The sequence below is a fragment of the Saimiri boliviensis genome, chromosome 11, assembly GCF_048565385.1.
Source record: "Saimiri boliviensis isolate mSaiBol1 chromosome 11, mSaiBol1.pri, whole genome shotgun sequence".
Classification (NCBI taxonomy): Eukaryota; Metazoa; Chordata; class Mammalia; order Primates; family Cebidae; genus Saimiri; species Saimiri boliviensis.
Genome location: NC_133459.1, coordinates 4,768,939 through 4,782,755, shown reverse-complemented (window position 1 = coordinate 4,782,755; position 13,817 = coordinate 4,768,939). Strand labels below are relative to the sequence as shown.

General features: G+C 47.4%; 1 protein-coding gene across 14 annotated transcripts in view; it reads left to right on the top strand.

The window, feature by feature from the left end:
- The window catches only part of NPHP4 (nephrocystin 4), a 140,257-nt gene that overhangs the window by 96,403 nt on the left and 30,037 nt on the right, over positions 1 to 13,817 (top strand). For 10 of the 14 annotated variants that reach the window (XM_074379971.1, XM_039473734.2, XM_039473735.2 and 7 more), the window contains 3 exons: positions 774 to 925; positions 1,076 to 1,267; positions 1,757 to 1,944. The exons of 1 other annotated variant lie outside the window; for it this stretch is intronic. In XM_074379971.1, the coding sequence (XP_074236072.1) occupies positions 774 to 925; positions 1,076 to 1,267; positions 1,757 to 1,944 (532 nt within the window). The remainder of the gene's footprint in view (positions 1 to 773; positions 926 to 1,075; positions 1,268 to 1,756; positions 1,945 to 13,817) is intronic. 3 more of the 14 variants (XM_039473740.2, XM_039473739.2, XM_074379974.1) reach the window with 1 other exon arrangement.

The window sequence follows — 13,817 nt, the reverse complement described above, 5'->3', positions numbered from 1 at the left end:
TTGAAAACACTCTTAGCACCGTGAGTCTCTGCTGCCTTATCTAAAGCATCTCTGGGGCTCGTGTGTTTGTGAAGAGCTTGCCTAGCGTTTTATTATTGGCACCTGAGTCATGGCATGAGGGTGACCTGGTATCCCTCTGGACTGAAACTGAAAGCTTGGGAATGAAGCTTGAGAGAGCACATTCCCGACTCCAGAGGCAGTTCCCCATTGAGAGGCCTGCCTCGGCCTTTGAGGTGGAATACGAGTGAATGATGGAAAGGTTCAGGGGCTGTGGGGACAAGAGACTGTCCAGACACATCAGCCAGGGGCTCAGTGCCATGGTTTATCTTGGAATGTTGAGGATGCTTCATCTTTCTGAGCTTCTATAAACATGTTTTGATATGATTTACCATCTCAAGTGTCACCTATCTTCCACGGTCCTGACCTGCTCATAAAATTAGGATTCTTTCCTCACTTCTGACCTGCTCATAAAATTAGGATTCCTTCTCAACTCACAAATTGGGTTGCCACGTGAAATATAGGATGCCCAGTTACATTTGAATTTCAGGTAACAACAAATAATTTTTTAGTATAAGTATGTCCCAAATATTACAGGGAACATACTTATGCTGAAATTATTTGTTGTTTACCTGAAATTCAAGTGTAATTGAGCCTTCTGTATTTTTATTTGCTAGAGCTGGCAATTCATCGATAAATCCCCTAGCTCAGAGCATCGGTAGTTTTACGGGTTGGGGTCCTTGGTGGCCTCACTTGGAAGCCCTCATTTTGTTCAGCAGGAGTTCCCATTGGAGGGTGGTGTCTCCCACCTGGAAGCCAACCTGGGCCAGCCCTCCCTGGTCCTCGAAACATCCATTGCTGAACAGTTACAGGAGCTGCCGTTCACGCCTTTGCATGCCCCTATAGTCGTGGGAACCGAGACCAGGAGGTGAGGTGTGGGTCTGGGCGGGATAGGACCGGGCACGTGCTGTGCCGTCAGTCTGTTGGACCTGTGACCAACACCAGGCTTTCCACAGGGAGGTGCATCAGTGGGTCCCCCCTGTCCCGGGAGGCTCCCTGAGGGTTTGCTGTGTCTCAGCTCTGCAGGGCAGCCCTCGAGGGCCTCCATGGTGCTCCTGCAGTCCTCTGGCTTTCCTGAGATTCTGGATGCCAATAAACAGCCAGCCGAGGCGGTCAACCCTGCACACCCTGTGACGTTTAACCCTCAGAAGGAGGAATCGGACTGTCTACAAAGCAACGAGATAGTGCTACAGTTTCTCGCCTTTAGCAGGTAAATCCTGGAATATTCTATGTTACTCATCGGGCTTTCACATTTCCTCAGTTGAAGAGAAACTTCGCTGAGGTTCTGACCTGGCAGAACTGTCCATGTTCAGGTCCTAGTAGATGCGGGAGTGCCGTCTGTTTTTATTTGATCTTGGCTAGGACCCACCCACGGCGTGTTAAAGGCTGTGAAAGCCGCTTTACACCATCTTCTGTGGTCCTTAGTTAGAACATGGACGTGTGTTGTCTAGGTCTTAGATCTTAGCATAGCTCTGAAGGCAGCTTCTCTAGCCGGAGTGTCCTTACACCCGAGAGTGCTGCTGTCTGGCTGGCTCGCTGAGAGCACAGCAAAGCGGTTCCATTGGTGACCGTGGCAGCCTCTTTACTGTTGCCCCGGTGGCTAAGGTGCCCAGACCATCGCCCTATGCAAATGCACATCAGACCCCCCAAATTCGGTGCCATGGACACTCAATTAACCTAGAGCTGTTGTTGGATTCAGAGTGGCCCAGGACTGCCGAGGAACGTCATGGCCAGAGACTGTGTATTTCACCTTCCAGTTCTACCGCTTCCCACCTGCAGCGACACCACGACTGCAGCTGGTCCAGCTGGAAGAGGCCGGGCAGCCCAGCTCTGGCGCCCTGACCCACATCCTTGTGCCTGTGAGCAGAGACGGCGCCTTTGATGCTGGTGAATACTCGTGTGCATGGCAAAGGCGAGACACCCTGCGCTGAGTTGTGTGTGTGTGTGAATTGTCAATGTTATTATTTTAAAAAGCGGTACTATGAAAAGTTTAAAACATACACAGCATTAGAATTATCCAGTGAACCAGTGCAGCAAACAGCCCCAAATTGGGAGTTAGATCTAGATTCGTGATTAGATTCACGTTTTTGTTTTTGGCAAGAATTCTTTGTAGCGGGTGATGTGTGCACCACCTCTGCTGCGCCCTTGACTTCTGCTTGCTTCTTTTTATATGACGTCAGCAACCAGATGCCCACTGCTGTGTCATTTGTGCAGTGGTGACATTCCACTTCTAGAACACCTGCCTTGTCAGCTTGGATGCTTCCAAAACCAGAAATTTCCCGGGATCAACTCTTTGCTTCCATTGAGGTGCAGTTTGTATGGGAAAGGCTGGGTAATACTTGATTCTTCCCTTTATTTGCCAATTTCTGAAATAATCACATGGTTCCCTGGCATCCTGCAAGGGTGGAGACCAGTGGCTTTTTTAAAAATCTGGTATCATTGTAAACTAATAGCTTTAAGCTACATTGAATAGAAACACACCTGACATGTTGGTATTTTTGTTGATGGTCAGTTTTCCCATCTTCATCAGTGACACAGCTCATAAGGGTCCCAGCTGGGGTCTGGAACGCTGCCACCTCTGAAGGTAGAAAGTGGTGTGTGGAAAAGTGATGTTAAAATGCTGACCCCAAATGGAAGTAGCTTAACATTGGCACCTGGTGACAGAGACAAAACAAGTGCAGTGCCAGGGATCGAGGAGGCTGCTAAGTAATCACCAAGAAAGTAATTCGCTAGGAAGAGAAGCAGTTCTGAGTCTGCGAACTTGATGGCCGTATCAGGAGAAATTGGCAAAACCCCACAATCGTAGGGGATCTATACATACTTCTCAGTAGATTGATAGATCAAAAAGAAATGAATTGAGGATATTATAAAATACAGTTTAAAAAGGTGATCTGGGGAAACCTGTACCCCATTTAGAGAATATGCATTATTTTAAAGCATACTTTGAAACTTACAAAAACTGATCATCCTTCGTACATATTTTTAGCTCACCAAGCAGGCATCACCCTATACTGAGAGAATCAGTACAAATCTAATTTTATAACTTTCTCTGGCCATAATGCCACAAGATCAGAAGTCAGTCACTCTCTCTCCTACAACCACTCTGAACTGCTTTTTTTGTGTTTTGAATTTTAAAATATGCTTCTGATTATTCCATGGGTCAATGAAGAACTCAAAATATCAAAATAGAAATGCCTAATTATTTAAAACTGAATGACAAAATAATATTGGATATCAAAACTTAGGAGATGCAAGTTAAATTGTAATTACAGGGGGATTTACAGGTTTTTTTGAGACAAAATTTTGCTTTTATTGCCCAAGCTAGAGTACAATGGCATGATCTCGGCTCACTGCAACTTCTGCCTCCCGGGTTCAAGTGATTCTCCTTTCTGAGCCTCCTGAGTAGCTGGGATTACAGGCATGTGCCACCACGCTCAGCTAATTTTGTATATTTTTAGTAGAAACAGGATTTCACCATGTTAGCCAGGCTGGTTGTGAACTCCTGATCTCAGGTGATCCACCTGCCTCAGCCTCCCAAAGTGCTGGGATTACAGGCGTGAAGCACTGTGTCCAGCCGGGAATTTACCGTTTTAAATGGCTACGTTGATGAAGAAGAAAGTACCCTTTAAGATACTGTTTTTAATTATTCAACTCAAGAAATTTGGAGGAGAAAGAGCAAACCCAATAAAAGTAGAAAGAAAAACATTTGATGAGTGTAAATGCTTACAAGACAAAACAGCCAAACAGTTGGACACCAGGGTCACCAGGTACATACAGCAGGGGGTGCTTCTTGTTTCTTGTCCAGTCAATCGAGAGAGGCAGATGGCGGAGATGAAAATATCACTTTCTTTATCATGCATTTATTCCTGATGAAGTAGCTGTGAGACATGGTTGGTCTGAGACCCAGCTGTGCCCACTGGCGCCAGCCGCTGACATGGATGGCCTTTGATGGAGGTGGAGGTTGGCCAGACAGCAGCCGGCCTTGCACCTGGGGTGAGCCCTCGCCTCTCTGCACTCCTGAAAGCACATCTTGGACTATTGCATTCTCTCCTGTGGGCAGATGTGAAAAGAAGAGAGTGGGGAGGAGGGGTGAGCAGCCTACTTAGTTAGCCCAGTTAGTCTATTCCCCATCCCCAGTCAGTTGAGCTGCTCTCGCCCAGAGAGGCATGGGGGCTGGGCAGAGAGAGGCTGCAGGAGGCTCCTTTGCATGGAGGCTTGAAGCCAGGGATGGACGTTGGTTTTCACAATTCACTGGCCTTAATCAGGACTTCACGGCCAACCAGGGGTGTGGCCTTTGTCTTTGGGGAAGGGGGCTGATCACCACCAGGGTGGTTCCAGCCTTCCTGAATCACTTCAGCTAAGCCAACCACCTTTCCTTTTTCAATCCTCCTGAGGCCTTTGGTACGACAGTCCAACTTATGTCCCCAGAAGGCTATAAAATGGATCAGATGAATGCATCGGTCCTAAGGCTCCTCTGTGCTCACTGCTGAAGACTCATTCCCTATTCTGCTTCCCATTCCAAATTCTATCCAGTCATTTTATCCAGCACAGCTCGTCAGAGGCTCTGCAGTGAAGTTAAATGATAGCGTTGAGATCATTCAATAAAAAAGGCCAACCACTTAGAGATGCTCCTGACTTGAATATCAACCCCTTTCCACGATGATTTTCCAGAGAGAAATTCAAGTCCCCAAATTAAATTTCCTTGCAAGTTGAAGTCCAAAGGAATGAAACTCCAGAATCAAAGTTTCTTGTCATTGTGAATTACAAAGTCCAGAATTCTTAAGTCCAGTAAAACCAGCCTGATTGATTTCAATTTCTTACGTAGCTGAGTTTCTGCCTGGGCAGCTCTGGGCTCCCTTCAGCAACCACAGCTTGCGCACGGAGTCCTCCCTGGAGGGGTACAGTTCCCCAGGGCCTGGGGAGTTGCATCAGTTCAGAACTGAGTCTCATAAGCCTCACATAAAAGATGCTTCTTGTTGTTGTTGTTGAAATATAACATGCATACGGTAAAGAGCACAGATGGCAAGTGCATGGTTCTGTTATTTTTAAAAATTGATAATTTTATTTTTTTCGATCAGTTTTAGGTTTACGGTAAAATTGAGTAGCTGATACAGAGAGTTCCCATAGGACCTCCCCTCCTCCATGTTTCCCCTGTTACTAACATTTTGCATTGCTGTGACACATTCTTTTTTTTTTTTTTTTTTTTTGAGACAGGGTCCTACTCTGTTGCCAAGGCTGGAGTGCAGTGGCACAGTCACGGCTCACTGCAGGCTCAATCCTCCCACCTCAGCCCCCACGTGCCTGGGGCTACAGGCATGCACCATAGTGCCCAACTAATATTTTTTTTGTAGTTTTTATAGAGATGGGGTTTTGCCATGTTGTCCAGGGTGGTCTCAAACTCCTAGGCTCAAGTGATCCTCCTACCTCAGACTCCCAAAGTGCTGAGATAACAGATGTGAGCCACCATGCCTGCTGATGTGACATATTTGTTACAACTGATGAAGCAGTATCAATACATTATTATGAATTAAACTCATGGTTTACACTAAGGTTCATTCTGCATTGTCTGTGATTTTTGACAAATACATGACATCATACATGACAGGATCATACAGAATAGTCTCATCCCCCTTACGCCTCCCCTGGGCTACACCTATTCAGCCCTCCCCTCCTCCCCTGGTAACTACTGTTCTTTTTACTGTTTCCCTGTTGCCTTTGCCAGAACGTCATACAGCTGGAATCATATAGTATGTAGTTTTTCAAAACTGCAGCCTCCGCCTCCCGGGTTCAATTGATTCTCCTGCCTCAGCCTCCCGAGAAGCTGGGATTGCAGGTGCACACCACCATGCCCGGCTAATTTTTTGCATTTTTAGTAGTGCTGTGCGTTTACGGTTGCTCCTTGGATTTTTGTGTCTGGCTCATTCATTTCTTGGATTGCTGAATGATACTTCCTTGCATGTATGTGCTGCAAACTATATATCCATTCACCTCTTGAAGGACATCTTGGTAGTTTACAGGTTTTGACAATTTTGAATAAAGCTGTTAGAAACATTTGTGCACAGGGTTTTGTGTGTACATAAATTTTCAACCCATAGGTAAATCCCAAGGGGTGTTGCTGGATCGTGTGGTAAGGCTATGTTTAGTTTTGTTAGAAATCACCATACTGTCTTCCCAAGTGGCCGGGCCACTTTACATTCCCCCCAAGCAGTGAATGAGGGCTCTGGTTGCTCTGCGTCCTCGTCAGCATTTGGCGTTGTCAGGGCTTTGGATTTTAGCCGCTCCAGCAGGCGGTGCAGTGTTGTTTCGTTGTTGTGATTTGCGGTTCTCTAGCGACATGTGATGCGGAGCATCTTCTCATGTGCTTGTTCGCCATCTGTATATCTTCTTCCATGAGATTTCTGCTCAGACCTGAACAGATGTCTTTAGATATTTGGATGCGAGTCCTTTATCAGATACGTATTTTGTAAATGTTTTCTCCTGATCCCTGGCTTGTCTTTCTATTCTCTTAGCAGTATGTTTGGCAGAGTGAAGTTTTTCATTTTAATGAAGTCCAGCTCATTAGCTATTTCTCTCATGGACTGTGCATGGGTTGTATTTGAGAAGCCGTCTCTGAGGTCACCTGGATTTTGTTCTGTGTCATCTCCTAGGGCTTGTATAGTTTTGTGGTTTACATTTAGGTCTGTGATCCATTTTGAGTTGATTTTTATAAAAGGTATAGATTTTACAGAGTGAACACATCTGTGTTACGGCCTCCCAGCCCCCAAAAGGGGCTCTGGAACAGGGTGCAGAGGCCTCCGTCACCCCAGTCCTTCACCTCCCTCAAGGGAGCCACGCTTCTGACTTTGGCCACCGTAGACCAGTTTTGCCCCCTTTTGTGGACTTTGGTGGGATCATGTTTTATGTCCTGTTTTGAATCCCTCCTCTCTGCTGGGCTTCTAGTCTGTGAGGCCACCCTGTTCCATCTGTAGCAGCAGTTTCTCCGTTTTCTTGGCTGTAGAGAAACTCAATGTGTGGTGATGCTGTGATGCGTCCCCATTCAAGTAGGCATTGGAATGGGTTCCGGTTTTTGGCTCTTTCGCACAGTGCTCCTGCAAGGTGCTTTTGGCGCGCATTTGCTGCTGTGTCAGATGTGCCTGGGAGTGAGTGGCTGGGTCGTGGAGCAGCACCTGTTGTTAGGTTTAGCGGATCTGCCAAGCAGGTGCCCCTACTGCTGGGCCAGCTTCCGCAGCTGTCAGCAGGAGACCCGTACCCCAGGCAGCTCCATGTCCTCTCCAGTCACATGGTGGTCGCTGGTTTTCTTTGTTCCTTGAACCATCCTGGTGTAGAGGCGTCTCGTGGTTTGAGCTTCCCTGATGATACTGAGCACCTTTCACAGGCCTGCTGGCCTGAGGGGTATTGTGCATGAGGCGCGGCTTCAGATCTCCTGCCCGTTTTCTAGTGTGCGGTATGTGTGTGCGTCTGTGTGCGTGTGTGTGTGTGCACATGTGCACGCGTTTGTGTGCACGTCTCTGTATGCGTATGTGTGTGTTTGAATTGATAGGCATTCTTTCTGTATCCTGTCACAAGAGTTAATAGGACATGCAAGATTTTAAAGCACGGGCCCCATACCCACAAAATTTAGACAACAAACCAATTCCCAGCCCCTGAATAGTTGTCCTAAGGAAAATTATGTTCTCAGAATCCAAAATTTGACATCATCAGAGACTTGGGTGTCTGAATAAATGAGAGTAGACGGGAGAACGCCTTGGTTCCAGCTTCCCAGGCCATTGCCATGTCCTGACCCGGGGGAGGATCACCCAGAGGGCGGCACCTGAGGCGTGGTGTCTTCCTGGCAGACTCTTTGGGGCTTGTGCCATGGCCCTGCACGCCAGTCTTCCTGAACTGAAGCTTCCTGTGGCCATGCCTGTGGGCCTGGAGGAGCCAGGGAGCCCAGGGCTCCCGAGAGTGTTTTTCTCCATTTTTGGGTGTTTGGAGCTGTGAGTAGGCTTTCTTCTTATCACCTCTTTTTCCTGCACCTTTCGGGGGGCTCTGCTGAGGGCGTGGTCTCCCCTGCGTGTGTTGCTTCCCTCCTTGGCCTTGGGCTTGTTTCCTTTGCTCCTGTCCTGGTCTTTGCTTCCTAACATGTCCCTCTTGCTGTTTCTTTCTTGTGGAGCCCTCCCTCAGTGTGAGAGCTGGAGTCACTGAATTCTGGGTCAGCCAAGAGAGCATCTATTCTTCTGAAGAATGCAGGTCCATTTCCCCTCCCTGGGCCCTCCCAGCTAAGAGGCATCTCCATCAGAACAGCCTCCAGTCCTGCTCTGGGCCACCTAGCACGGCCTCGCTGTCCCAGCCGTCTCTGAGAGAGCCCTAAATCCCATGTGTGCCCTCCTACAGAAACTGTGCCATGTTTGGGAACGTTGCTTAACTGTTTATCTTGAATTACTTGAACGTAAGTTGTAGACAAGCATGGTAACACTCTATCTCTAAATAAGCAACATGCTTCTCTTAAAAATAAGGGCACCCTTTTATATATGTGCAATTCTAGTATCACATTTAAGATAATATGAATTTCGTAGTACCATTCCGCCATTTGTCCCCCAGGTATGCTTTTTTGATCTGGGATCCAGCCCCAGGTCCTGTATTGTACTTGTGATTATCACTTTAATCTCGTAGTTGCCTGCGATTTTTTTCCAGTGACGCTGGCGTTTGGGAGAGACCAAGGGAGTTGTCTTGTAGAACACCCCGTGCTCCGCACTCATCTGGTTGCTTCTTCCTGTTGTTGAACTTGTTGCCTTATCCCCAGTAGCTCTTGAACACCGGGAGCGAGGGCCGGAAGCTGTTTGATTCTGGATCTCGGCAGGAACGCTTCATTGGGAGTGCTGTGTGCGTCACGCCCACCACCTCGGGAGGCACGGATGTCAGATCATCTCATTGTTAGGATGACGATTCGGTCACTAGGTTAAGCTGCCCACCTCCAGGTTTCTCCTGTGGAAAGAGAGGTTTTCCCTTTAAACTGACTGAAGAATTCTTTGGGCCATTTTTGGCTTTATGCAAATAGTCTGGTCCCCAGCAACCTTCCACCTCTCGTTTTACCTGGGCCCAGCTTTGCTTGCATCAGTTATTTAATGAGTGTTTTCAAAATGTAATTTGTCTCATTCGATCATTTGGTCTGCCTTTATTAGCTCACAGTCTTCTGTTAAGAAAGAACTTTCCCTATTGACAAGGGAGGAGCTACATATATGTGTTCCAAAAAGACAGGACAAAGGTTTAATTTTTTCCCTTTCATTGCCAGTTTTCAGAGTGAGAAGTCAGTGGAGGGTTAGCCCAGCAGTGGCGATCCCAGCGTTAGGTGTCCAGCTGTTTTGCTTTGTCTTTGGAGCGTGACTGTGGTCGCCTGCGTCTTCACTGATGCGCAGGGTTGCACTCATTATTATTCTGGGAGCCCTTTCGGCCCCTTTCATCCACTCGGACTGGCCGTTGGGTGCGTCCTGTTCTCTGGGGGCAGTGCAGGTTCCAGGCTTATCCCAGGCTCTCCCTGCCTCCAGCCAGGGCCCGTTTCTCTGAGCAGCCTGGCTGGCCTGAATGGGGATGGGGACACGACAGCATTTCAGGGATCAGGATATGGGGTGCTTCGATTCTGGGTCTTCTTGCTTCAAAGCCTTTTGTTGGGAAGAGCTGGGAAAATGTTAAAACATGAGTTCAGGTGGATCTTCATGAGTCAGATTGAGAATTTTTCCCATAAATTTCCCCACCTTATTTGTATCTCTCTCACACAGGAAATCATGGTTTCTGATCACGTGTTTACTTATTTGTTCTGTCTTACAAGGTATGGAACGCATTTTCACGGTGGCACTGCTGATGTTAGTGTCCACAGTGCGTGTCCCGCTGAAGCTCAGGTTCTTCACAGGTTCTTTTGGGCCCTGTCCCAGTGAGGGCCTAGAACTGGCTTAGAGTGACCAAAACGCCCAAAATAACTCTTATCTCCAGTTTGATACTCAGTATGTCCGTTTGTTTTAAAATTGTTTTCAATTTTTTGTTTGCTTTCCTTCCCTTTTGATTTAATGTTTTGGAATATTCACACGGCTGAAAGTTGAACACCATAGTCCGGCGTGTGCATGGGGCTCCCTGCCTCCATTATCCCCACGGCTCCACCCCCTGCCCGCCTCCTGACGGTCACCAGACTTTTCATGTATGGCTGGTCCTTGCAGTGTCTTTATTGATTGGTTGTTTCAAAAATAAGCAAACATTTATGTTTTATTTCCCTGCTTTCTAATTCAGTGGTAACATACCAGATACACATTTCTGCTCCCTGCGTTTTTCAGTGAACATCGCAGACGTCACCTGTGCTTGTTTCTGCTACAGCTGCGTCGTACTCCACGGGGCGGTTCCGCTGCTGTTTGTTCGGCCACTCTCCCGATAGATGTTTGCGTCATTTCCAGTGTTTCGCTATCTCAGCAATTAGTAACCTTGATTCTTTCTGGTTCTGGGAGGGGGAATATGGAATCAAAGGCTTCCGAGGTGTTGACAGACACGGCTGCGCACACTCTCTGTCGGGTGCTGCCCGGGGCTCTGCTGGCGACCCACCAGGCTGCTCCATTCCTCTTGCTCGCCCTCGAAGTGGGGCGTTAAAGGTTGGGAATTTTCCAGTCCCGTAGATGTGAAGGCCATCTTAGTGTGGTTTTAATTTGCGTTTCTTTTGTAATGAGTCAAATTGAGTATCTTTTACATTTGTCTTCCTCTGCAAACTTCTGTTCATATCTGTGTCATATCATGATTTCATACCATGTTTTTAATCTATTTTGTCTTCTGTTCTGGGGAGCTCTCATTAGGGAGATGAACCCTCGTGATAGAGTGAAAAATTGCAGATGTGTTTTCCTACTCTGCCATTTGTCTTTTTACTTTGCTAATGGTGGGCTCTGCCCTGTAAACGTTTTTTTAAAAATGGAGTTGAATGTGTCAATCTTTTCTTGTTTCTAAATTCTTTCTGTTTTTGTTTTTTTTTTTTTTTTGGAGACAGAATCTTGCTCTGTTACCCAGGCTGGAGTGCAGTGGTGCGATCTCGGCTCACTACAACCTTCGCCTCCTGGGTTCAAGCAATTCTCCTGCCTCAGCCTCCCGAGTAGCTGGGACTACAGATGTGTGTTACCACACCAGGCTAATTTTTGTATTTTTAGTAGAGACGGGTTTTCACCATGTTGGCCAAGGTGGTCTTGAACTCCTGACCTTGTGATCTGCCCGCCTCGGCCTCCTAAAGTGCTAGGATTACAGGTGTGAGCCACCGTGCCTGGTCCTTGCCTCTAAATTTTTGAGTCATAGACAGAAAGTCTTTCTCCTCTTCTGCTTTACAGAGCGATTTAGGCTTGTGTTCTTCCTGGACTTGCAGGTTTTATGTTTAGACATCCGATCTCTTAGCAGTTTCTCCTACTGTGTGAGGAGAGGCGCAGATCCAGTTTTACCTCGTCTCGTGTCTATCCAGCGGCCCCCACGCCTGTTGGCAAAACTCCGTCTTTCCTCCGGTGACTTGAGAGCCACCCTCATCATGTACCAACCTTTTCCACGCATTGGGGGCTATTTCTAGATTTTCTAATTTGTTCCATTAGACTCAGCACAAACTGTTTTCTGTTAAGGGCCAGCTAGTAAATATTTGATGCTTTCTGGGCCGCTCGTGGTCTCTGTCACATATTCTTCTTTTAGTTTACGGCTCGTCAGAAACATAAAAACCGTTTCTGATCTCACTGCCGAGCTTGGCCTCGGGCTGCAGCTGCGTCCTCTGCACGGGGCTGGGTCTGTGTCACAGGGACCGCGCCTTTGGTCAGAGCCTCCTTCATTGTCTAGATTTCTAGCAAGCAGAAATCACCACCTTGATCTCCCTCGCAGGGTTTTCCGGGGTACTCTTGCTTATTTCGTTATCCACAAGGACTTTTTAGGATCTTTGTGGGGATTCCATCACATTATAGGTTAACATGGGGAGAATTCACACCTAACCCCGAGGAGATGAGGGTCCAGGGACGGGGCTGCCTTTCCATGTATTCATTTCTACTCTGCACCTTTCTGAAGAGTTTTAAAGTTTGTGTCATGTGGCTTTTGTATTTTTTTTTTCTAATTGATGAAATTTTTTGTTTATCTTTACAATTTCCTCTTTTCTCCTTGATTTTTGGTGTTCTTTACTATTTTCCTAATTTTTTTTGAGCTGCTTAATTCATTTATCTTAATTCGTTTGTATGGACATACAGGATTCAAGGCTACGAATTTTCCCATGATTACTGCCTTATGATTGTTGATACTGATAAGTAGTATTTTCATTATTATTTTTTCCAGAAAATCTTTTTTGATTGTGTTTGCCCTTTGACAGAAAGTTATTTATGAGTAAGTTGCTGATTTATTATTTTTTTAATTTACATTTTCTTTTTTTTTTTTTTTAGACTAGGTCTTGCTCTGCAGCCCATGCTGGAGCACAGTGACACTGTCTCAGCTCACTGCAGCCTCCATCTCCTGAGTTCAAGTGATCGGCCTCAGACTCACGGGTAGCTGGGGCTACAGGTGTGCACCATCATGCCTGGCTTATTTTTACATGTTTTGTAGAGATGGGGTTTCATTCACCGTGTTGCCCAGGCTGGTGTATTAATTTCTAGTTTATTGCATTATGTTTAGAGATTATTATTTGTATTATTTCTCCTTTATGGAGTGTAGTTTTTTTTTTGTGGCCTAATATATGGTTAGTTTTTATTAGTGTTCCAAATACACTTGAAAAGTTGTTTTCTCTGCCGTTGGGGTGCAGCGTTAAGATCGATCCCTGCACCCCTGACCCCTGACACCACGGGAGTTAGCTACTCTGGTCTTCTAGATTGTTACTCACTCATCGTTGCCTGGATCTGCCTTTGAAAGGAGAGTGGTTAGTTTCTACCATGACTGTGTTTTCCGTTTCCTCAATCCCAGAGCAGTGAGGATTCCACCAGGGCTGTGGTGTGGTTTTTGTGAAGGGGGCTCAAGAGGTGGGATTGGGGAGGATAGTGCCACTGCCGCTGGGAGTCTTCTTAGTTCAGGTGGAGGCCAGCTTCCCGGGCTTCTGAGTGGGGTGAAAATGACACAGGGTGGACCGTGAGGAGCTTGGACTTCAGGGGTGCAGCCTTTTGTCTCAGCTGGACAGGAAGGGGAGAGGTCCGAGGCTGTGGTGGGGAGAGTTGGGAGGCTGGTCAGAGGTGCCCAGAACAGGATGGCCCTGCGCCTGGCATGTCCCTCCCCACTCAGGAGCTCTCAGCACACTGTCAGCTCTGGGTTCAGGGTATCTCTGTCCTTGAGACCCTGTGCTCCTTAAGGGTGGGGCCCTGCTTATTCAGTTCTCCCAGCATTACCTCGTGCAGGGCCCCAAATGTGGTCGGATGCAGTCGTTTGTTTGCTGAGTGAGTGGATTAGTGGTAGCATTGAAAGGCCCTGGTAGTGCTGGGATATAGTGGGGATGGAGCGGGGGCTGACCCAGTGGGGCGTTGGAAGGACCTCCCTGGGAGACAAGACAGAGGGTCCTGTTGGGTCAAGCTGTGTTCTGGATGTGCCTAGAACTCTAGGAGGGTCTTTGGTGTGGGAGAGGCTGAGGTGGGGGTGCAGAGCTGACCTGCAAAGGCCTGGCTGGTAATGGAGGGAGGGCTTGGGCCCCTCCTTCCTCTGCAGCTCAGGTCAGTACAGGTCGTGCCCTGAGCCAGGCTTTGGTGCTCATGGGTCTTTGTTCCAGGGCCTGCTGCCCCGGCGAGGAGTGCCACGGGGCTCACGTCTGTGCGTGGGTGTGT